At 48.9% G+C, this 16,710-nt stretch overlaps 1 protein-coding gene across 2 annotated transcripts in view; it reads left to right on the top strand.

Annotated features, from left to right (window-relative positions):
* Window positions 1-16,459, top strand: part of LOC144145430 (monocarboxylate transporter 12-B-like) — a 41,457-nt gene extending 24,998 nt beyond the window's left edge. For both annotated transcript variants that reach the window (XM_077677046.1, XM_077677045.1), the window contains exons 3-4: window positions 6,324-7,211; window positions 16,092-16,459. In XM_077677046.1, coding sequence (XP_077533172.1) covers window positions 6,324-7,211; window positions 16,092-16,378 — 1,175 coding nt within the window. In that variant the 3' untranslated portion in view covers window positions 16,379-16,459. The remainder of the gene's footprint in view (window positions 1-6,323; window positions 7,212-16,091) is intronic.
* Window positions 16,460-16,710: the final 251 nt, after the last annotated feature.

Raw genomic sequence — 16,710 nt, 5'->3', positions numbered from 1 at the left:
TGGCCGACCGGCTCATCGTGGACTTTGCTGTAAATACCGATAAGGGATCGGTCCCGCTCCATGGTTACCTGAGGCGAGACGGCGGCAAAACGTGCTGCGGAGTGATCTTGGTCCGTAACACGGATACTACGAAAACTTTTCAACATCGAGTGTGCTGGCGTGCCGGCACCATCGTAGAAATCCGAAAATTCGGAACACCAAACAAGGCACGCGTCACCTTCGCGGGTAAGAGGAAGCCCCGTTCTGTGCGTTGACAACATGGTTGTGTCTGTGCAAACCTATTACAAAACTATCCCGGGCTGCATCCAGTGTGGGGTCGTCGGGCATCGAGCGGATGCATGTCCACACCTGCAGTCGAACACGTGTGGACTCTGTAAACTCCAAGCTCCGCTAGTGGATGGGGTGCGGGCCCCTCACAACTGTGTTGCCCGGTGTTCTGTGTGCGGTGGCGCCCATGTCACCAACTCTCGCGTCTGTGTGGCAAAATTCCGCAAACCCAAGATAGCCGCCAAAACTGGCGCGGAAAAGAAAATAACGCCCAAGAAAAAAGCCACCATCTTGGGCCACGCCACGACAAGCCTCGCCGAGAAACCTGTAACATCGAAAAGCCACCTACTGGAGGTGATGGAAAACGACTGTCGACGGCGTCACCACCACACGGCGGCCTGGAGAAACGAACTGCGGAGACGTGCGGTGAGACCAGGCCCTGGGTCAACGCCGTCAAAAACGGACGCCGGGTGAGCGGTTCGGGCGGGGCTGGCTGCTTCCCCCTTCTTCCTTCTCACTCCCCTCCCAAGGGCGCGGAGCTCCGAGCAAGATCAAATTGCAGCACTCAAGGCCCTAAACGAGATGCTGCTAAAGAAAATAACGAATTGAAATGCAAAATAAACCAGTCTCCTTCTCCCACCTCCCCTCCCGCGGCTGTGGTAATGGAAAGTGAGCTCGTGGCGCCGAAAGCGGCAACAAGCGCGGAGGCTGCATTCGAGGCCTGTTTCGACGCCCAATTCTGGGCCATCCACGCTCGATTCGACGCCATGGCAAACCAAATCTTACTGATGGTCCACGCCATCTCTAAATTGCAAGAGAAAATCCCCACGATGATTGCCCAACTAATTGCGCATTCCTTGCGCCCTTCGCGCAGGACTGGCGGTCCCTATAAGGACGTATCCGGCCGCCCTGTCAAAGCTTCTAGACGCCTCACAGAGGCAGATGATGATGACAGCTGCTTGCTCTCCAGTATAGAGGACACCCCTCTCCCCGCGAGTGCTGGCTCCGGAGCAGCGTTGCTACGATCCCGCATCAACCTAACTGACCATGGCGAGCAGCCCTAAGATCAGGTCTCCCGAAGAACCAATTCGACCACCCCTGTTCAAATTGTCCAGTGGAACTGTCGAGGCTTCCCCTCCCGCGCAAAGGGGGCGAATGTCCGACTTTTCCTTTCAACTCTCAACTCGCTTCCGCGGGAGTTGCCCTCCAGGAGCCAGGGAGCGGCGCCACCCTTACAAACTACATCAATTTCCAACAGGACCCCTCTTCCTGCGTATTCCTGCATAAAAATTATAAAGTTAATTTAGTCGACTTGGAACCTCAAACTGAATATTCGTATGTGGTGCTGACACTTCTTTCGTTCAAGAAACAAGATGTACCAATCCACATACTCAACGTCTACTGTTCCCCCCGAATAAAAAATGTAACGTTCGCATCACTCTTGAGCCGCGCTCTAAAGGCTGCGGGGAAAGAGCCCCTGGTGATTGTGGGCGATTTCAACGCCCACAATACTCTCTGGGGGTACGTGCGTGAGGAGAAGCGGGGACGCAAGCTAGCGGAACTTGCGCCTGACTCTCCACACCGACCCTGCATATCCAACGCGGGCGGGTAACTGCGTGACCCAGGATAAGTGTCCGGATCTTCCCTTTACCAAACATAATACACGCGCAGAATGGGCCAACTGCGAGGAAACCCTCGGTAGTGACCCCTGCCTTATCAATGCCACCGTAAGGACTAAACCATTGGCACGGCCCTACGCACAAGCTTGGCTCCCCGACTGGAATAAGTGCCGGCAAAGTTACATCCATTTGGCCTCTATTCACGAACAAGGATACTACGTATGGGCACAAGGATTGGTTACACACCTTCGTTTGGTGGAGAATAAAATTGAACTCTCATAGGCTACGCCGGAGGTGGACAACCACCTTCTGCATATCTGGGAGGCGCGGCACAGCCTTTCCCCTCGATGGCGCCACCAAAAACATAATAGAAAGCTTAAAATTCGTATCGATGAGCTCACCCAGCGAGCGGCAGAGTACGCAGCCCAACTCAACGACTCAAACTGGGTGGACCGCTGTAAAACGGCGGTTCTATAAATGTTTAGCCGGATTACGTGGCAACTTTTCCGCGCCCTCATTGACCCTACTCAAACCCGCTCCGAGACACAAAATTATTTTCAATGAGCTATTCATAGCTTCGACGGAGATACCTCAAAATTAGCGTGCAAACTACTTGACCAGTATCTTTGCACTCAACAGGGCCCTCGAGGGCCCGCGTACTCATATGCAGGTTCCGAGAACGCGGAGTTGGATCAGCTGTTTCAGCTGCATGACCTGAAGGTGGCCCTAGCTAAAATGAACGGAGAAACGGCACCGGGCCAGGACAAGGCAACTGCGGAACTGCTTGCCAATCTTACGAAGCCCGCCTATGAGATCCTCCTCGCTTTCATCAACTCGATCTGGCTTGGTGAGGCACCCCTCTCAGTCGAATGGAAGATCGGCCTGGTAAGTTTCATTCCCAAAGCCGGCAAAGCCATAAACAGAGACAACCTCCGCCCCATCACCCTCACGTCTTGTGCGGGAAAGCTGATGGAGACCATGGTGCGGAACAGGCTGTCTCGGTTTCTGGAAAATAAAAATGCATTCGCAGACCTCATGTTCGGTTTCTGCCGCCACCGGTCCGCGCAGGATGTTCTGCTTCAACTAGACCGAAACATTCTCAACCCTGTCGAGTACCCCCTCAACGATAAGGCAATACTCGCCCTAGACTTGAAGGGGGCTTTCGACAACGTCACACAAGATTATCATCCTGCAACATCCTCCCAGACCGACTGTGGACAAAACACCTTTCGGTATATCAAGCCATTTCTCTTGGATTGTCAATCTTTCAACCGAGTACAAGATGAAGAACACGGCCCCTATCAGCTGGAAACGAGGGGAACCCCACAGGGCGTGGTCCTCTCGCCGTTACTTTTCAATCTGGCTATCATGAAACTTCCGGCTCAGCTGGCGAAGGTCGAAGGCGTCCAGCATGCGCTGTACGCCGACGAGATTACCACATGTGCCAAACAAGGATCGGTTGGAGACATGAGGGCAACCTGCAGCAAGCGGCGGCAATTGTAGATGCCTACGCCCGCCGCTGCGGCCTTCAATTCTCCACGTCCAAATCCGCATTTCTGCACATTCGCCCGTCGCCTAAGTGCAACACCACAATGGAACTCTCCCTGGCCAGCGGCCCAATACCCGAACACGATGAGATTAGAGTACTTGGCCTCTTGATCCACAAACATTGACGAGTAGACACAACAATAGCCAAACTGCGTGAGGGTGGGGCCCAGGTTGCCCGGATCATCCGCCGGGTTTCCAACTAACGCGAGGTATAACGGTGCAAAGACGCGTTGCCGCTGGAGCATGCATTCGTTATCAGTCGAGTCCTCTGCTCGACTCCTTACCTCCACCTGCGCAAGTTTCACGAGAACGTTTCAAGTGATTCTCAGAAAGATATACAAGCGTGCCCTCGACGTCCTGATAAACACGTCAAGACAGCGCCGATGGGCCTGGGGATGGTAAACATTTCGCGGAGCTCTGGGAGGCACACTTGAATAATCAATATACAATACTTTCAAAGACGCCGTCGGGACACCGCCTATTAGCCCGACTACACATCCACCACACAACACTAACGGAACAGCGCGTACGCATCCCCGAAGTCTGGTGATACGCCCTGCACGTGCGCCCTCTTCCGGCCAACATGATACGTGACGAGCACAGTGGCAGGCGCTTGGCGCGGTCGGAGGCACTGGCCCACCGCTATCTGAACAAACAGAATCTTTTACGTGGACGCTTCCGGCCCACACCTGGGGGTGGTACATGGCCGCCGTTGTCCACCGAAACGTCGTGGTGAATGGCCTAACATTCAGAACTCAACACATAACACATGCGTAGGAAGTCGCCATCGCGCTAGCAGCCGCAGACCAGGAGTCGCGAGTCATCATTACCGAATCACGAGGGGCCTGCAGAAACATTGAACAGGGGCCCATTCCTCACTTTGCGTATCGCATCCTTCAAAGTAGTGACTATCTCGGGGCCTCCGCGTCTCTAACGATCGTATGGGCTCCTGCTCACATGGGCCTCGAAGGCATCAAAACGGCCGACGCCGCTGAACGCGCGCTCACTTTCCAGGCAAGGTCTTCAGATCCTTCCGTAATGAATCCCGAGCCCAAACCGGACATCACTTTTCGAGAAATTACTAAATTATACCTATTTGGCCCCGAAATTTATCCTAAGCCATGTAAGGGCCTTACAAAGGCACAGGAACGCACCCTCCTCCGTCTTTACACCAAAACACTGCTGTGCCCGGCAGTTTTAAAACACTTTGATCCTGCCTATACAGGACAATGCCCGTACCATGTGGAGAAGTCTTCCGACATCTTCCACGTGGTGTGGGCATGTCAATCAACTCCGAACCTCGCCCCAAAACCCAACCCCATCTGGGAGGACTGGGAGGCAGCCCGGCTCGGCTGCTCCGACTTGCCGATCCAGAAGGCCCTGGTCGACCAAGCCCGAGCCGCGGCGATAGCCAATGGGCTTCTGTAATGGGAAGTCCATCTAGTGATTGTGACAGGTGGCGCCCTCTGGGCCACCTCAAACATCTTCCCTGTATATATCAGCAATAAAGTTTTTCAGACAGACTGTGGCTTCCGACCTACACGGTTCTCCAAGGTGAACCGTTGGTGCCCTGGCTACTAATCGTGCTACCAGGTTTGGGGACCACAGCAACAATCGTGTAAGGCCATGCCCCTGCATGAAATTTATAGTTTCGGAAGTTAACATTTTTACCTTCTATATAAGTGTAAACAGCCATTTCACAAGGCGATGGTACGCCCAATGTGATGATTGAAAGATATTTTCAAAAACCGGAAACGATAAGGAGTTAAGACCATTAAAAATTATCAAAACGAACTAACAAATGCAAACGTGTGTGATACACAACCGCAACAAGGCGGACAGAAAACAAATCAGAAAAAAGAAACCTAAATAGGCATTTGAAAAATTATAAATAGAAATCTTTGTAACACCATTCTTGCCCACAAAACCGCATAATTGGCGGAGTTTGCACGTCCACTGGTTTTAAAAATTAAAATAAATGTACCTGGTTTGTCGAAAGAAAAAGAGCTTAGATACAAGAGAAGCGACGCAGTGATGCTTGGTATTTGCTTTCTTTTCAGTCACGTACCAACCCGGGACCACTCAGTCTTGCGTATAGGTTAATCGTGTGGATTATCTCCAGAGCCATTCTACGGAAGCGCCAACCAAATGATAATAACAGAGCTTCTGATGCAAATATTATCTTCAAGAAGCGCAATCGTAGCACGGCTTCTACACATCCTGTACGCTGCGATCCGCTGCCAAAAATTGTCCCGCTCGCTCGGACGCAAAAGACGCCGCCTAGTTCAAGCAAAACAAGGCTCTGGCGCCTAACTCGAGAATGTTGACATGCAGAGAATCACTACAGAAAGACAGGCCTGCGGATTTAGCTATCTCGACAGGATGCGCTGGTCCGGAACATGTCGATAGTTTTCACGCACTGGCCGCTTATTTGGTTTTATTTTTTGGCCGCCTGTACTTACAGCAAACCATAACAATTCTTCCTATGCAAGATATAACACATCGTATTATCCTGGAAGTCATTTAAATGTTGTAAGAATAGTCTTAACTCTCGTGCCTTAAGTACGAACACGCGCAGAAATACACAAACAGCTCTGGGTACAAGTGTCGCCGCTTGTGGACAAACCATATCTTTTTCTCTAACTTTATGTGGAGCACCGTATATGTGTGTCGAATTATACTGTTGAAAACGTATAAGGTGTATTGAAAATATTTAGCTGAGGCTACCGTAGCGCATACATGTCTCGTACTACCTTACTAACCGTAATACAAAAATTGAAATAATGCAACCGTTGGGAATTTATGCTTGGCGAGTGAACAAGTGTAAAGTGTTAATGAAGGTTTATACAGTTAGAGTGACCTTTTCTGTGGTTATCTTCCTTACTCCAGGTGCGGGGTATGGTGCCACCCTGATCAGCTTCGGACTGTACACCATGCTGTACTTCGAGAAGTACAAGGCGACAGCGACGGGGCTAAATTTTGCGGCCTTGGCGGTTGCCGGACTCGTCACACCAGCCTTTATGCCTCTCCTAGTTTATCGTTACGGCCTGCAGGGGGCACTGCTTTTAAGCGGAGCTATCACGATGCAAGCAGTTCCGCTCGTAATGCTAATAAAGCAACCACATCCCTTCCGGTTTTGGTGCCACCTCCAAGGTACAGTGCCGGAGTCAGGCAGTACAAGAAACCCGAAAGAGCTACAGCCGATGAGTTCCACTGAAAAACCGCAGTACCAGCATTTGCCGGTACCACATGCCGTGTCACCAGTACGCCAGCCTCGGCCATCCGCTGGTATAGTTGGTATTTCTTGGAACAGCGTAGCGGAACTGGTAGTTATCCCTGAATTTTATGTCCTCATTATTGTATACCTGGTCAACGGTTGGGTCACCACGAGCCAGGGGACTACGGTCGTCGACTATGGACGCGACAAAGGAGCTTCGCTGGAAAGTGCGAACTACCTCCAGACATATGTTGCCGTTGGTGAAATTCTGGGCAGGACTTTGGTTCCATTCCTTTCAGATAAGGTTCCCTTTGGCCATTCTTTATTTGCGGCTGCGGGACTGGGTTTGTCATCCTTAGCACTCTTTGGAATGACCTTTATTGAATCGTTCGTGTGCTTCGCTACTTTTAACGCGGTGTTCGGCGTGTGTCAAGGATACGTGATGTCCGCGCGGCCCATCCTCATCACGGATTACCTTGGCCTCCACCGAATACCTGTGTTTGCAGGGTTCGTGGGCCTTTTCCGGCTCCCCATTTCACTTGGAAACCCGACCATTGTTGGTGAGCAAATTTTTGCTTGTCACTGTCCAAAACCACTACAAATTGCGAAGCTAAGCCATTCCTAAGACTACACGCTACGCTGAATGTGGCACGAACAAATATATTGTCCGGCCAATGTACACTGTAAAGATGTTAGGATAGCTAGTGTACTGTATGCTTTCTAACAATGAAATTACTCTACGTGCAATGTTTTCTCCATCAATAGAGTTTTCAGACTCGCCAAAGGGATACAACTTTGCAAAAGCCTAGCCCGATACAAGTCTGTGCGTCTACGCAGTTTTCTGCATTTCTCCGGCTACACCGTGCAATGCAGACGTACAATTTCTGCTCCCACAACGCGAGCGTGCCAGTAGCCGGAATGAAACCACGTGTGCAGAAGAGGAAAGCGGTAGAGATACAGCAGAGGGTGCACATGTGTTGCGGCAACAACGTCACCTGATAGCTGTGCTCTTCAGAGCCAAACTCAAGCCCCATGACTGAACTGTGCACGTTCACCGGGCTCGTGCAGTCTCGCGTCTTTATTGACTGTTATCCACAGAGACACACACTCCACGCAACTCCAAGACAAGACGGCACAACAAAAGGCAAACTAGTGGAACCCTTTGGCTGATTGCTACGCACGCGTACAATATAGTATGGGGAAATGGTTAGTTAGGTGCCGTATTTTTTCTTGGCAGTCCAAGTCGGGTCAGGCAAAGAATGGGACGCACGCAAACGTAAGGCAACGTACATGTATAACTAACACCGGAGTGACTAACTCGGCCCCCTAGATGGTTGCGCCCATGAGGGTCGCAGGTCACAACATTCATCAGAATGCTTGGTTGATTATCTCGCATTACGAGCAGTACGACGCATTGAAGGCACGACAGGCTTAACAGATAGCGAGCTGCCGATTCTCGCCGATCCTGCGTGCCGTATTTGCCATTGCTTCTTTGGCTTTTCTTCATTTCCTTCTGACGCCACTGCACCGGTTAGCGCTGCATTGGGTGCCAATTTTTCTGCTTTATACGTGTTTTCACGGTTAGCCGTCGTTGTTATTTTGTAATTTTTTAGCCAATTGGACTTAGTCAGTCCAACATGAGGAAAATGCACACTATCTGTCGGCTCAATGCTGTGCAGAAATGAGTGTTTGTTAACGCAAAATTGTTACTTGGCTACGTGAGCGAAAGAACGTACCCGGCTGCCTTCCACCAAACGCAATTCCCCCCTGATATACCCCCAGCAATTTCCACAGCTGCAAAATAACTCTCTCCTAACCGATTTCATCGGGCTCCCCGCATTTCAATGTGCGCGTACGTCAAAAGAATAAAACTCCAATCTTCAGCGCGTTCTATTCTTTATCATGTGTAAGAAAGAATAAAAAGAAAGTACTTGACCCGCAGTGCGTAATGCAGTGTATCAGAAAAGAAAGGAGGAAGATGCAGTCACTTCGTGGTCAATATCCCTTGGTTTATGAGGCGTTTGATAGCACGAGTATACAACACAAAAAAAGGTGTGCATCAGAAATTTTTCGCGCAGATTTGGTTAGCATACAGCTTCTGTGGTGGAAGTGTCGCAGCAGCATGGATAGTGGTTTTGGAAAAAAGTAGCTCCAGTGACTCTGATGTCGAGGTTGTAGGCTATTGTCGACATCGTCAGGAGGTTCGGTGACAAACCTAGCTGCAATAAATGCTTTCGCGAAAGAATATGCTAAAAGATCCTCCGCAACTTTATTCTATTTACTGTCCGTGAACATATTCGCGATCGTATTTGTTGCGTACAGCTGAGCTAGACTGGCAGGCGCTTGGCAAAGCAATTTCTTTTCACCAGGCTCCAATGGCTTCCGCATCGCGGCACTGGCTCAAAAATATAACTTGAACTTAATGGCGGTTATCACTGCACGTATTGACAAGGAGCGGTGGCCATGCCAACTTTGCCATTTATTAGGCTTGTAATCTACCCCGAGGGAGCTCCCACGCACTGCGGTGTAAATACAGGGAAAACACCGCAGCCACTGAAAACGTTTGCGTGGATCAGTGCTCCATTCGCCGGAAAAACAATCTGTTTTCGCGCAAAAATGACTGGGTCTCCACACACAGAATTGCGCAGTTGGAAATGCTGTCTAAAAGTTCAAGACTTCCTTATGATCTCTGGTGCGTTCATAGATCGCATTTACGTAAAAATAAGGCTTGTCTGTCTAATGCGAAAGTCGATAGGGCTTTTGAATGTTTTATTGCACGGAAATGACTTAAATTCGGGAATTCTAGTGACGCAGACTGATATGGTACGAGTGTGGTTTCCTTGTACACATTGGAGTTTGAATAGCTAACAATCGAATCTTGACTGAACCCTAAATTCTCGGTGCTGCCTGGTATTAATGATACTCTTCGGCACGATCTGTATTGATTGGTACAACCGTTACATTTAGTACGAGCAGTCGCAGGTCGCACTGCGATTTTTTGGAGTAGATTCAACACCACCTGACGGTGCTCACCGTTCTTAAAGAGCCGCTTTTCGGCACGCTGACTCCAATTATCGTCGTCTGCAGTGGGAAGGTAGCTATCTATAAAGCCGGTTCTGTTTCAAGGTAATGTTATTTTCTAACATTGACGATGGCATCAGAGTGTATCCGGCCGACATGTAGAGAATCAGGCTCATGTGGTGAATACCCATAATCTGGCTCGTTTACACAGCCGAATAAAACAGCTGCGGCAGCCGCTTTGTTATTACGGTAGCCTCAAAGCTCTCAAAGAGGAACAAGGGTTCTTCTCAGAACTCCTAAAGCTTTGCTCACTGATGGCACTTCACGCGAACAAATCACTGGAAAAAAGTCTAATTAACAAAATTGGATTTCATATGATGATGATAGGTTCCCACAAAGACACAGCAGGTGCCTCAAAAGAAAAAGAAGGCTTCCGTGTTAGAAATTAAACCTGGGTCACTCGCATCATAAAACCAATGTCTATCTGGTTGCGCCATACTGGCACGGTCGAAAGAGTTTAGATTTCGGACTTTGAATTTCACTCCGGTTGCAAGGGAGAATGTTCCGCGTTTTAACCATGGTTCTCTAAAAATACAGGATTCTATTTCTTGTGGGTGATTGGTGCTTGTACCAGTACATCAGAGCCTTTACAGTTCATGCGAGATGGCGATGTTTCACGAAATGGGGCCGATCACCCTAAAAGCATATTGCTGTAGGCTTCATTCAAAATGGGGATACGGTTCTTGAGGTGAAAGTTGTAGAATTACGAGGTCAGCAGAAACCCCACGACTTGTCTCGAGTAGCGCACGGTGAACCCGTTCACCAGGCGTGGAAGAAGCTGGTCCGGTCAGCCGCCGAAGATACGCGGCGGCCTAATCCCTCAGAGCTCAAGGCAACTGAGGAACATACTGGCCTTTTACTTCTCGTTCTGCCTTTGTTCGCCCACTTGCAGAATCTCGCAGAGAAAAGGCTGATTGGTGCCCGCTAACTCCTGTTGGCCATGATCACACTTTTTCTATTGGGTCGTGGGGGCAAAAGGTGGCAAAAGACACGAAGGTATACAGAAACCGGGCACCACTCACAACTCTTGTTTGTGTATTTTTTTCCGTGTCTTCTTGCATCTTGTAAAGTTGAGCTTAGACCACCTGTCCCAGATATTTGTTTCGCTGCGTGCTCGTACTCGTGCGTACACTGCCAATCCAATGCTTGTTAACCAGAAACAAGGCTGGTACACTGCGTGAAGTATATTTGAGAGCGAATATCAATATCTTTCACTGTAATGCGCCGTGCATATGTTCTTTATGCCCGCATGGGTATTGAAACCACCCATTTGTACTCACATGTCTATAGCCACAGTGTCCGTTTGGTGGCGTGCCTACGCCGAGTGCATAGTTCTGGCGCCCACGGGACGTTGAAGCCATTGCCGGGCACGCCAGCGCTGGTAGTGACACGGCCAACGTTTGGAAAGTGCTGTCGCGCCCGGCTCGATCAGCAGGGTATGCTCGCGCCTGGAAGCGGCCGCCGTAACATTGGTGACAACACCCTGAACGGGTACTGACAGCCCCAGCGTTATCTCCCACTGTACCACGCAGTTGTCGCTGAGCACCATGATCTAATGGGCCGCTAGGATAGCGCAGTGATTGTTAGGTAAAGGCCACCTGTATTCGTTACGTGGGCTGCTCAAAGCCCCTGTCATTGCACGATAGGATGTAACTGGTGCTCTCCGACTTGGTTCATTTAAGCAGAATCCTCACGGGCTTTGAAGCACATATACCCTGCGGGTAATTCTGCCTACCGAGGGGGTTCAGGCAACTGCCTCGTGAAAACATTACGCCACAGAACATTGCGTGAGGAATAAGAGGCTTTACTGAAGCAGTGGGAACGAAATATAAAGGACGCAGAAGTACAATCACCAGCGCACATCACCAAAGCACTGCAATGTCCGGAGGCTTACGGCAAGACGGGACGGACGGCTGATCGCTTGCTGCCGCGCGGGCTCCTTGAAGGTGGCTGGCGGTGGCTTGTCTCTCCTGGCTTGCAGCGCTCCCGGCCCGCGACTCCCCTAGCTAACAAGCACCGCTGCCCTTATCTAGCGTGCACAAAACGTGCCACGCCCCTTTCCATCACACAGTCTTTCCGCCGTGCGTTCACAGATTGCAGGAGAGGTGGCGCGCGGAAATTCGAATGCAGCAACGCGACCGCTCAGAGAGGAGAATTCCTACAACCCACATCTAAGCGCGCCTCAGATGCCGCGACAAGGTTTGCGAACTTATCAATATCTCTGGTGGTACTGTCACCACATAATGCAGTCGCCGTGGAGTGACTTATCGCGACGTAGTCAGTATTCAGGACTCCGGATACTCAGGTGCAACAAAGCAAGGCACGACGAATGTCGTGGCGCAGTAGACGCTTGTGAAGATCTCGGTTACCTTCTCGCGATAACCACACTTGTCGACTAGCACGGCAACAAATTCTTCGACACGCTAGACAAAAGAGGTGCAGTATTCTTTGAAAAGGTAAAGCTGCCCTGCCTCGTCGGTGATTCACCCCAACATTGCTAGATGTGCGCGGATAATAATTAATAAGGAAGCTAGGTGGCACAAGAACAGAGGCACAAGCCTAGCTCGCTTTTGGGGCTCGAGTGTGGCTTTTCATCAGCGAATCAATCGTGTCACGGAATCACTGGCTCTACCACTGCATTCCGTTCGCAAATGGGGAACCGAAGAGGAGCATTTACCACAATGATGCTTTCTACTTTCTCGGTTTCTTTTCATAGTAGATAACGCTCTCGCTCTGGTAGCTGGGGCAGTGCTGCCACTGTCTGTGGCAAGTAGGTGCACAGAAGTTTCAGCGGGATGACAACGATGCTGATGAAGGAGCCAAAGCGTGTCAGCTAGGTTTCTTGTAGTGGCGTTGTGAGAAGCGCATGGCTCTACTCAAATAAATGAATCAGAAAACTAGAGGGAAAATAACAGGAAATCGAAAAGCGTGTGGAAGGTAGGTAGGCAGAGCTGTAATTTTGCCAAAAACTCCCGAGCCGGAGCCATGCACCGCAGTTACCCACATAGCGGAAGCTATGAATGACAACCGCTACACCTATGCGCTGAAAGATGGGTAGAACTAGCGGGCTGTCAGTAATGATAAGCCCTTGAAAATTGCCTAATGAGTACGGGAAGTCTGAAATTGCTAAGTGCACAGTAGCAACAGATTGAAAATGGCTTCTACGTTTGCTGAGTTACTGGTAGAACAATAGATAACGCGATGACGAGGCAAGGGGCCGACTGGCCGTGTCTTGTTGAAGTCGAACCTTGTCCTAATTTACGAGGGGCTTCACGATGTGACCGCGGGTTCCGACGCAATGGCGAGACCAGAAAATATCGAAGAGGGAAAAACTTTGACGGAAAACAGTCACACACGAGCTCATTGCAGTCTGGAGCGGGCTGCTGGGGGAGCGCGGAGGAGGGGGCAGACCAAGCAGGCAAAGACGCTAAACGTAAACAGTACTCGAGGCTCACAGCTAGTTCTTGAAGAATGACCAAGGGTAGGCTAATAGCGATATGTTTAAGTAAGCTAGGTTACGGAAAGAATGCGATACACGCAAGCGTTTGAACGCGATTCGATTCACACAACATAAACAAGCCCAATTAGGTGTAAACAGAGCATAAATCAGGTTTAGTTAGATGGTGAAAGAGCCTGGAAAATATCATTCAGTGGAGATGCCAAAGAAAAGTATTTGGAACAATAACAAAATTGCTACCTAATTTAGGAAGAAGAAATCCTGAAAAGCGGATACAAATACACCAACAGCTGTAACAGCCACAACTAAATGAGTACTCTTTAGCTGAAGCTCATCTGCGGGATCTGGAGGGTCGAACCGTGCTATAGCATAGCCCGACCGAACAAAAAAGGGTACTCCTGGGGACACTATAATACTGACTCCCAGAAATGTCGCTATAACCAGTGAATCCTGTACAACCGATCATACTATGCGTCCCTGTTACGACAACAGAACAGAAGCGAAATTCAAAATCGACAACAAAAACTAAAATTGACAAACCTCTTCCCCGAGTAGCCGCAGGAAACTACGCATGCTTGAAACGCCGACTTATAGATTGTGTTGCAAACATAGACATAGCAGATGCAAGTCACACGCTGACAAACTCTCCAAAAACCACTACACCAACCTCAAATTCAACTTTTCCTTAAAATGCCGCCTCTTGATAAGCAATCTACTCAAAGTATATCAGAGTGATACAATGTATTTGAAGGAGAGAAAAAACAATTTTATCTTGCATACTGGAGCTGTTGTTCTGTAATCTCTGGAACACGCATATCCAAGTAGTTCGACGCATGGGTTCGGGTCTAAAGCCAATTTCTGAAAGCCGCGGGACATTGATGACGACCACGCGCCAATAGCCGGATATCCAGGTGTTTCTATTAAATTTGTCACTATTTAGGATGCGTCACATTTTCTTGGGAGACATGGAAATACATCCAACCCTTCCCTTATCAACTTCGTTTACAAAGTGCACAATTCGCTTAAGAACCTCTTGTCTCCTCAAGCAAACGTGACTCCTGGTCCCGTTGCACGCAAAAGGAAGCTTCAGCCGGCCTCGGTGTCCGCGGCGCCGAGACGTGAAATTAAGCAGATTAAACCCAGCCCGAGCACCTTGTGGTTCCACGAGCGCCCGCGAATCGTGGTGTTTTAGCCTGCAAAGTGATACACTACTAGTGTGACGGGAGTTCTTTGAGCCGCATGTCTCGGTATATAAAATGCATCAACGTCGAGTGTATCAGAACTTTCTTCGCCATATAAGCGCGGTCAATATTGCGAGCACACAAACAACGCTTAAACGGAGATCAAAATTACCGAAAAAAGCCAAATGGCATTGACGTTCAAGGCAATTATGCAAAAAACAGCGCACCAGCAATGCCTAATGCTATGCCTAATTGCATGAATTCGCGCCCTCTGACAACTAACTAAACGTATCGATGGCTGTTGTGTTAAACGGACATGGAGATAAGGCCATGTGGACGGCATAACGAACGGGAGGGCCATAAGATGTGTTGCCTACATCAAAGAAACGATGTGAGTACAGCAATGAAACATGTTAACACAGCTATCGGCGTGCGGCAGTCAAATGTGAGCCCTGGGGTACCTTAGCTGTATAACCCCGACGTGGACTGCGGGCAGATATATAGGTGCGGCTGCTTTTTACTGCTGTTCGTTTTCTAACAAAGGTGGCAGTGGCTGCGAGAGAAACATCCTTTTGCGGGCTTTTAAATCCGGGGCAAACTGGCCAAATTTGGCCGAGCCTCAAGTTCGATAGTCAGAGAAATCTGACGCTCACGTATTCGTAGAAACCCATGCATACCAATCGATTGCGTTTATTATACATTCGTGAAATCCGAAAGCAAGGAGAACACGAGATTTCTAGGTCTTAAAAAGAGCACTGCGTCCTTGTTTCTTACTTTGAATGTACGCTAAGACGGCGAGCTGCCCGTTCCCTCAAAAGGAAAATTGCAATGAAATATTTAATAACAAAATCTGCACCGTACCATCAATCTGGGCTATATTTCCTGCCTTTCGCTTCCACCCCACTCGACCCGCCCATAGCGCGACTCTAGGTGGACCTCTTCTGGCTCAGTTCGCTTAACCTGTACTTTATAAGTTTTAACCTTAGACACACTGAAGATTTTCGTGGTACTGTTTTTCTTGCCTCCGCACAGAAGTGATGTTCTGATTTCACTCCAGTTAGTCCAGTCAAGTTCAACAACAGTACAATATAAAAACACAAGCCAAATTAGCAAAATATATCCCTTTTCTGTCTGAGCAAAGTTTTTGTGCGAAGTTAAGTGCACACCCGGAAGGCAGAGGAAGACGATTGTTACATTGTATGCGACGCCGTTGAAATAAAGAATAGAAAGTCAAGTATTTAATTCCCTGCTGTATAGGCGAGAGTAATTCAATTTTCGCTACGTCTCAGTTAGCGAAGTAATTCTACTTTCTAGATTCTCCACGGTAACTGCATAATCAGGGTAATTTCGATCCCCAGCATATGCACAGAATTAAACTTTTCCACAGTTGGTGTAATATAGTTTGAGTAAATAGTGTTCGCACTTTTTTAGCACAATCTTTTGAAGGAAAGACAAATGTGTCAAATGACGGACACAGATGGAGATGAAAAAATCTCTAAATGCAGCAACATGCTATACATCTGAATTGCATGACTACTCCTGAATACATTTAACTAGAGACAAGCTGAATTCCGAAATGTTGATGTAGTACGAAGTTCAGAAAGTAAAGGGAGTTTAGTTGGAAACTTCGCGTGCCATACCGACTCTCACCGTCCTCCACGAGTTGTGAGGGTGTTTTGGGTTCGCCTAGCATTTATGTAATGTTTTTCATATCTTCGCAGGTTTCTTCCGGGACACTCTTGGGTCATACGACAACTTTTACCTTGTCTTCGGAGCTGTGAACATTGTAGCTTCGGTGCTTTTGTTTTGCATTACCTACCGGGCATGGGTGTCCGCTGGTGGGTGCGATAGGGCCACTGGCCCTCCCCAAAGTACACCAGCTCAATCTCCTCCTCGTCCTGCTCTCTCCACCTCCCCCACCATACAACTGGCTAGCCCCCCTAACGAAGAACTCCTGCCGACGCTCCCTCTACAGGGACTTAACACGAAAGAGAATTTCGCAGATTAACCAGAACATTTTATTGAATGGGGGAAAGGGGCTATGATGGTTGCCTGCAAGATTTTTATTGACTGCAGAATAAAAGGGAAAGATGGACTGCTCTAGTACGGCTGTGGGTGTTTTCTCTGTCCTCTTAACAGGTACATGCAAGAGTTCTGTAAAGCGCACCTGTGACTATTGCTTCCGCTTCGAGAGCTATCCTGCTTAAATCGAAAACATTACAGCAGATTTTAAGGATGTCGTACAATGTAGCTTAGCCTTCAAATTATAATAAGCCTAGTGCTTTCAACAGATGTGGTTCAAACGTGTTCAAATCACTGTAAGAATGTGCCGTTAGGAAG

The sequence above is a fragment of the Haemaphysalis longicornis genome, unplaced genomic scaffold, assembly GCF_048455015.1.
Source record: "Haemaphysalis longicornis isolate Haplotype H1 unplaced genomic scaffold, Haemaphysalis longicornis Haplotype H1 scaffold_7, whole genome shotgun sequence".
In the NCBI taxonomy this organism is placed as follows: Eukaryota; Metazoa; Arthropoda; class Arachnida; order Ixodida; family Ixodidae; genus Haemaphysalis; species Haemaphysalis longicornis.
Note: the sequence above shows the minus strand (reverse complement) of the source record. Positions and strands in the feature narration are given on the sequence as shown.